Below are 8,624 nucleotides of genomic sequence, written 5' to 3' on the forward strand. Positions count from 1 at the left end.
CGGTTTTTTATTTCTCGTAAACACCTCGGACTCAGTATGTATTTTATGTATAGTGGATAGTGGGAAGTCCCAGCTTTTTGGCAACAATCCGCTACACTCATGAGGTAGGTACATGTACATGAAGATCTACGTGCAACCCTCCTCGTGTTACCAGATTACTGGATCTCTTTGTGTAGACAGTCACACGTAACACTTTTTAGCACAAAGCTGTTGCAAAATTCGCATCGAGGATTTGCAAGGAGGAAACTGTTTTGTCCAAAACATAGAGTCATGGAGGAGAAGTGAATATCGAAAAGCCGAAGAGAAGTTTCTCGTTGTGCCGCAGGCTCTGAAGATACCGGCAGCGTCACTAGGCTAATAGCGACATTGAAGTAGACGCCGGTCCTTGGCTTTAAAAGAACGTTTTACCAGGCTGAAAGAGCAGCTACAAGCAGAAAGAGATGCATGTTGTTCTGACGAGCTGCCTTTGCGGAATCCAGCCGAACTGGCTCGAAAAGAACTAGAATTACTCATGGATTCAGCACCAAGTCGTTATGAGCACTCTGCAGCAGCAGCGCGTGTCTGAGTTTCCTGATGAAACACGCACGTACAGTCAGTTATATGTACATGTGGACAACTGTACTCCCAAGACAGCAGTGACTGAGTAAAGTGATATCAAGAAAGAAAAGTATTCTTGTCAATGTTGCCACTCAGTTGTCTACGCAACGCCACAAGGAGAAGAAGACTATAAAAGTAAAGGAAGTAGAGCAGGAAAATAATCTGGCCACATTTTTTTCACGCTCACCGCAAAAGGAAGGGATCTGGATCCAAGATCAGCCTAATATCTGCTGTTTCGGATGAAAAGATTATTCACAGAACCAATGCAGTGACAGCTTATCTGCAGGCAGGCCTACCAGTTGCCATGATAAACCTCATCCCAATGATCCCTAACATAGTTTACACCTTTCACTCCCTGGATAATGCCGTGATAGTATAGTGATATACACTATTCAGCCATAGCCCTGCGTCAAAGCTGCAATGGAGAGCAGCCACCGGCGAATCGGTTATGTCTTATAGTGCTACAAGGTGGTGGAGCTTGTGGAAAATATTGCGCTGGATTCGGCCGGAGATTGAATATGTGCAGCATTTCTTCCTTTCTGACCCAAGACAAGAGCATTATAGCCCTTGTTGAAGCATTATAATCAGCATTATGAGGTAGTTTATGGAGCATTATGATTAGCATTATACGAACATTTTTGGACCATTATCCGCTGGACCCTAGCTATAGGTAGCGTTGCGTTTGGTGGCCAAGCCGTGCGCCAGCCTCTTGACTACCACAGCGGCTTCTGGGCCCATGCTAGCACAGGAATCTGAGGAGGAGAGCACTAACGCACTAACGGTGTGAAGGGGCCATGCTCGACTTCATTGACACGTTCACCGTAAGCACACTTCTTCTCGCCTTCAAACCTTCGGTAGCGGAAGGGGAGGGACTTGGCACGATAGCTTGACGCGTGGGGATGAAACACCCTCGTATCGAAGAATGCGTTGCGGCTATCGGTGCAGAATCCCTTCACCCGCAGGTCGGCGGCACGGGCATCAGGATCAGTGTTGGTTGACCGATGGTGAAAGGTTTCGCCAGTTAGGGGCTGGTATAATAATTATACCGGAAGAAGAGGTTGGTGCGACCTCGGCGATACTTGGGGAATTGTGTGTTGCTCCCTATGCGGGAGCTTGCGCTACTCCTGCCGACTTTAATTCTCACAAGCATCATCACCAGGGATACAAACTTCCAGAGACGCTCCGTTCCCAGTGCGACATCACCATCACCAGGGATACAAACTTACAGAGACGGTGATGTGTGTGCTTGGAGAGCACTATATAAGTGGTGCTCTTCAGGCACAATCTTCCTCAGCCTACTCAAGCTCAACTGATGATGGAAAAACTTCTAATTATCCAAACATGTAAACACAACACATTATGACTTTGTGTGTAATCAACTCATGGCAGTTCGTATTCCGTCAACGTCAGCGTCAGTGTTATCCAGCAGTACAATCATGTACCTTTTGTTCCATGATAACTTCGGGACAGTCTGTTAATGCTGTTGTATTGTAAGAGCGAAGCAAAAAAGGTGATTATACTACAGTCAACTTGGCTAATAACGACTGCGGATATAACGACAATTCGCAAATAACGACACAATTTCCATGCCCAGAGCAAAGTCCCATCCAACGGTAATACATATAATGAGACTTCGGGTATAACGACACTTTGCAAATAAGGACACTTTTCTGATGCCCCGCTGAGTGTCGTTATAAGCGAAGTTGACTGTACATGTATTCAGCGTCAGGTTTTGCTTTGTTTTGCTGCTCATGATGATTCACACATGCATGTTGTTAGCAACTGAAACTGTCCGCCACTGAATACATGTAGTATAATCACCTTTTTGTTTCGCTCTTTTTACCCTTCTTTCACCGTTATAATGTCCATCTAGTATTTGTTTAAAGTAGTCCGGGTGTCCCGCATTCCATTGTTACGTAGATTCACCGATGAATGTGACAAGAAAATAGTTCTGAACGAATCCTCTCGTCCCTTTACGTTGTGTGAGTTGTGATCAACGTTTCACATTTTACTCACACATGTCGACATTCAGACAACGTTCAGACAATGACGTTTACAATGCAATTAGTCGTCCTTGTTGCTATATTATCGGAGTATGTTTAAATTGGACTGATCTAACCGCCAAGAAACCCAACATTGAGCATTGTGTGTTTTTAGAACTTGAACTGGCAAAGGTAACGTGGGTAGTGAGTAATACTAATGAGCCACACGCAATCGATGTGGCAGATATGCAACTGAAACGTGGGAATAAATTGATATTTTTTAAATACTATGTGTGACTTTCGAGTCACATCAAGTGCTCCAGTGGCAAGGAAGAGGAAAGATTGAACTCACGCCAGCGCCTCTGTACGGGCTGAAAGACGCTGCTGTTTGCCCAGACAAGTCAATCACTTCATTCTTGATCGCCTGAGACATCCTCCATCAGCTTTTGGCTATCCATGGATTCCTCAGCATGGCTAGCTGCACCTGGCAGGCGCAATAACACAACGTATTTGTAAAGGCAGCGGACCAAGACCAGCACACCTACTGAAAAGTATACACCACCTATTGCAGACATGCCGTTCTGGAAACCCAAAGCAGCTACAACACTACTCCCAACAATGGGACCAGATCCATATCCCAGGGACATTGCAGCCCGGCTCACACCCGACACAGCATGGCGAAGCTCTAGCGGTGTACCAAAGCCACGCTCTGACCAGGTTCGAGCCATATCCGGAAGACCGACAGTGAGTAGTGCTGCGGTACCAATGGCGAAGAATATCATGGACAGAAAGCTGAGCGCCGACGAACGTGGCCAGTTCAGAAACAGCGCAGGGCCCACCAGCTGACAGGCCAGGCCACACGATGCCAGACCAATAAGCTGTGAAGCTTCTATACTAATGTAGTCACAGTCAACGATGTGCCCTAGCAAAGCAGCCACAAGACTATACAGTATGCCATACATTAAAAAGGTCAGACCACTGATACTTGTAGACAGGTTGAAGAATCTGATGAAGTACAGTGGAAGAGTGGGCTCAACAGCTCCCATCAGGAAGTTTCCAAGGAATAGCTGGATGATTATGGCCCACAGCCAGGGTACCGACAAAAGATCCCGTTTACTCACGTTACTATGTGAGGACACAGATGTTGCCGGCTTTTCCTTCGCCTCCTCAATAGCTGGCATAACTACAATTAGCGTTGTTGATAATATAAATAGAGCAATGCCACCAGCAAGGAACGTAATGGTAAATCCTCCAACATCGTACAGACTCCCTCCAAGAAATGGGCCAAAAGCATAGCCCAGACCATTGAAAGCACGCATGGATCCGTTGGCGAAAACTGGATTGTCGGGTAGCGTTATCACCATGATACCATATGCCGCAATAAAGTTGGCAACAGTAAACAACCCCTGAGCAATGCGTATGGAATAACTCAGCAGTAGAAATTGGATCCAGCCGTCGACGTAGGCGATGAATCCAAACAGTATCAAACAGCCTGCAACGCCCATACCACTGAGGATCAGAATATACTTGCTACCAATGTTACGTAACTCTAGCGATAGTCCAGGCGCAGCAACGAACTCAGTGAACTTGGCAATGCTGAACACAAGTCCTACGGCCGCGTGCTTAGAGACGCTGTCGTTGCTGCTATCTGGATTCTTCAACTCTGCCTCCAGAGCCATGATCGGCATCATCAGGCTGATTGCCGCCGCCAAGAAGAAATTGTTTACTCCGATACAGCCGTACACCAGGTAGACCTTCTTCTTGCTACCGGCTGCAGCTTCATCTGTACCTGCCCTACCGGAGAACAAGTCCTGCTCCCCATCGGTATTGTGGAGCGGTGCCACGCGGCCTATGCCATTGGCGGATGTCATTTCCGGATCGGCAGGCTTCTGCCTGACATTTTCCAGATGTATTTCTCCATCAGATACAGCCCGTTCGCGTGCAGCGCTGCGCAATAAATCGTAGACAGTCTACGCCTAGGCGCCTGGGCCATTGGCAGTACTTTTATTTTTTATCAAAGGCATTCTGTGTGTGAACACACTACACTGATACGGTACTTGATAGTCGGTAGTCCGAGAGGTAGTCGACTACACTACAGCGCCAATAAGACTACACTACACTACACTACAGTACTCAGTAGTATTTTAGTAGATCATGGTACATGTACAATGATTATGTAGATCCATGTAATTAATTCATCAGAATGATGATTGTAGATCTACTACAAAAAAACCCCAGATCTACTGATTATGATGACTGATGTAGATCTAAAGTACAGTGCTGCTGGCAACTGAAATCTGACCCACCTGAGCGGTGGGTACCGGGTTCACATTCTAGCGGTCTTATCTCTGTTTCGTAGTTTTAATACCATAGCAACTTTCCGGTGCACGTGGATTTGCCGGTCGTGCACGTGTGAATACCCCATAACGCGTTAACGGGTAGTCCGCAAAACTCCGCGTACATGTACATGATATTGTACAATCAGTCATGTACACGGTTCCGCCCACAAGTGGAAAAGGTGTGTTCGGCGGTCTTCGCTAAACTAACCTGTTTTGCTCATGGCCGTCGCAATTTATCAGCTACAGCTCGGAGAACTTTCTACTTGTCAATTTTACAGTCGAACGTTACTCTAGAATATTGCAAGTAATGCGTATGTGCACTGTTTGAAAACTACCCTATATAACAGGCTTGTAAGTTGTAACGGTCAGCCATATTGCGATGAAGAAGGCATTTGGTTTAGATAGAATGACCCCAACTGCATTAGTTTTACAACGTTGTCATCTGTATTCGTTTGAGCACAGAGTTAATTTGAAACTATACGTTTTGGTCTATCGCTGCTTGTCATCAATTGTTAGCCCCCTCCTTCAGTCACTGTTTCTCCTGCGTTCAGTTGGCCCGCACACAAATGCTCGTACTCGTGGCCAGGATACAGCTGCCTTAGTATTACCTACGGTACATATTGGGTATGGACTGCGCTCAGTTTCTTTTCTGGCCGCAGGTCGGTGGAACACTCTTCCTCCAAACTGTCGTCAGGCACAATCTGCTGGTACCTTTGCTCACCTCACAAAGATTCACCTAGGGTTCCCTGTAACAAGGCCATGCCTGTGGGGGTGTGCTGTCCCTGTATGGAATGCCCTGCCACCCGCCGTCCTCAGCCAGCCACCTGACCGGAAACGGCTGCAAAGTTTCAAAGTGTCTGTCTTCCCGCACCTCCGTGCCCAGCAATGGCACTGGGCCACTGACACTTTGTAAGAATGTATGCACATCTGCCCGCACACTGCTGCTTATTGCCATACGCCTCGTGCCCTGCTTACTCTTTTCTCTGGATCTGAATGTGCACCCCTTGCGCATTATATAATTATACTTTATTTAGTTCTCTCCCCCTCTCTTGCCCCCAACCCTCCCCGCTCGCTCTCTCTCTCCCTCCCTACGATCGAGTACAAACACTCTCTTCATTGCTTTGTGACTAACGGTCACAATCCTATTGTACAGAGTTGTGCTTAAACAAGGCAGGTAAGCATTACTGGCATGGTCTAGGGTTGACTGAATAATAGACAAGTAGAATGTTCGCTTTGCATCATTTGTTAAATTTCTACGGCCATGTCGGAAAGCAGCAACTTTAGCAAAAACTGAGTTACACAATTTCTGGACCTGTGGCTGGAAGGTGAGATGGTCGTCTATCAATAAACCAAGGTATTTGGCAGTGCTCGTAGGGGTAAGAGGCCTTCCCTTTACAGGTCAAGGGCCGTGGCAACTGCGCTGCTGGCAGGCGTGACCGCTGCAGGATTAGAAATTGCGTCTTGTCGGGGTTCATGATGAGCCCCTTCAGATCTAAATGGACCTCCAGGGCAGTTAGATCGTCCTGGAGATCCTGTATTAACATAGCAGGAAGGTCCAGTCCGATGATGAAGAAGGCAATGGCATCAGCATAGAGTTGTGACATGCTGTGCTTGAGATTTTCCGGCACCTTGCGAATATAAAATTAATGCCAAAGAGCAGAGGACCCAGGCTGAGTGGCAATTAATATTAATAATAATTAACTACTGTGGAACGTGAGTACAGCTCGCAGGGGCGTGCAATATTAATATCGCAAGAGCTAAGTGTCAAGTGACTGGTGGTGTTAGTGGACATTATAGCGTAACTTGTAGTTCATTGGTTCTTTTTTTCTTCCAGTTTTCGAGCTATGAATAAAATGAAGGCCGCAGATATCACCACGCAACTACTTGGTAAGTGTTTTTGTTCGAAATGTAGGTGTATTGGTTTGGTTTTTATTGTTTCAGTTCGTTGCCTCAACAGCACAAAGTACAAAATATCAAGAGAGACGAACGAAAAGAGAAAGGTAAAACAGAGCAGAAAGGAAGATCTGCAACTGGAAGGAAAGAAAAACGGAGAGGGAATGTGGACTGGGCGGATTCATGAAACATTACTAGAGCGATATTAACATACTTTGAAGTAGTATTTTAATCCAGAATCGATGTTCTGTCCTGATCATCAGTGGAATTTACGGAACTGTGACCCATGAAAGTGACTCAAGGAACTGTGACCAATGAAAGTGACTCAAGTTAAATAATCAAGTAGTGGTACAACAACACTTCAGGGTTGCTAAGAAAATGATTTGGAGTCCAAAAAGTACTGAAAACCCCCATTTTTGTGAAGTTAGAATCAGTTTCTCCTGTATGCCATTGCTAGGGGTACTAGTATGGTTTTCAATCGAATTCAAAACTGCCATGCTTCGGAGCTACTCTTTCGCAAATGCAGATTTTTGGTATTATGAGTGGGAAACCGAGTAATTTTTGCACACAAATCTGACATGGTTACCTAACGATTATAATGGATTACTCGATTCTCGATTGTTAAACTAAAGAGTAATCGATAGGTGAAAATTCACGATCGTTTCAGCCTTAGAAGTAAGTGAGAAGTACTAAGAAGCATTGAAAGCAAAAACAAAATGTAATTAAAAAAGGTGAAGAAATGAGGACCAAGGAACTACAAGTTACACTATAATGTCCACTAACACCACTAGTTACTTTACAATCAGCTCATGGAATAACATTGCGCGACACTGACCAACGATTAATTGACCAACTGACCAACTTGTAGTTCCTTGGTCCTTGGTCCTCATTGCACGACACTGACCAACAACCAACTGACCAACTTGTAGGTCATTGGTTCTCATTTCTTCTTACTTCGCATAAATTAATCCTTGGTTCTCCACACGAGTCTAAAAAAGATTAAACGAAATATTATAACATTGATGTCGGTTATGACTGACCTTTCACAAGATTCTCAAGCTGTACAATGAGCAGTTTGTCACTGCTGACTGCAGCAATGGAGAAGATCACAGTCCATAGCAAGTACACTGCACCCACTATTGAGGTGCCATACTCAAACCCAACGGCTGCAGTTAGTGTGCTGCCCAACATTGGGCCAACACCATAGCCAAGAGATACTGCTGCTTGGAAGAGGCCAGCAGCTGCTGCACGCATCTCCCCTGGACTGCCCAAGCCATGAGCATCCAGAGTCCGGAGAATGTCAGGTACAGATGACACAGCAACAAAGCCAATGCCCACACCAAGCAACACCACAGCTATGTAGCAGAAGGCCAAGGACTTTGGGAGTTGTAGAAACGGAGCAGGACCAACTAGCTCACAGCTTATTCCACATATGAAGAGACCAACAGCTTGCATGAGTCTAGGGTTGAGTGAGCGATCAACACAGTAGCCTACAGGCAGAGTGACCGCACCAAATGCCACACTCATAATAGAGAAACCAATTCCAGCGTATATCGTCGGCAAGTTGAATGAATTCTTCAGATACACCGAGAGAACTGGCTCTATAAATCCCATAATCAAATTCGTGATAAATAAGTTGATGAGCACCATCCACACCCAGGGTACAGACAGTAGCTGAATATAACTTATGTCGCTCTTCAGCTTGACTGAACACAAGTCAGTCTCACTGCCCGGTGGTATGAACATGACAAGAAGAACAAGATTGATTCCAAGAACACCACTGAGGACGTAGAAAGGAAGAGCAAATCCATCC

At 45.7% G+C, this 8,624-nt stretch overlaps 2 protein-coding genes across 2 annotated transcripts in view; both read right to left on the reverse strand.

The window, feature by feature from the left end:
• Positions 1 to 2,621: 2,621 nt before the first annotated feature.
• Positions 2,622 to 4,557, reverse strand: LOC135806981 (MFS-type transporter SLC18B1-like). The gene has a single exon (XM_065321089.1). It carries the CDS (start codon positions 4,448 to 4,450, stop codon positions 2,990 to 2,992), a length of 1,461 nt encoding a protein of 486 aa, XP_065177161.1. The 5' UTR covers positions 4,451 to 4,557; the 3' UTR covers positions 2,622 to 2,989.
• Positions 4,558 to 7,585: 3,028 nt separating this feature from the next.
• Positions 7,586 to 8,624, reverse strand: part of LOC135824087 (MFS-type transporter SLC18B1-like) — a 1,977-nt gene continuing 938 nt past the window's right edge. Inside the window, exon 1 of the mRNA XM_065336913.1 lies at positions 7,586 to 8,624. This exon is cut by the window's right edge and continues 938 nt beyond it. Coding sequence (XP_065192985.1) covers positions 7,841 to 8,624 — 784 coding nt within the window. The 3' untranslated portion in view covers positions 7,586 to 7,840.

This window comes from Sycon ciliatum, chromosome 1 (genome assembly GCF_964019385.1).
Source record: "Sycon ciliatum chromosome 1, ocSycCili1.1, whole genome shotgun sequence".
NCBI lineage: Eukaryota > Metazoa > Porifera > Calcarea > Leucosolenida > Sycettidae > Sycon > Sycon ciliatum.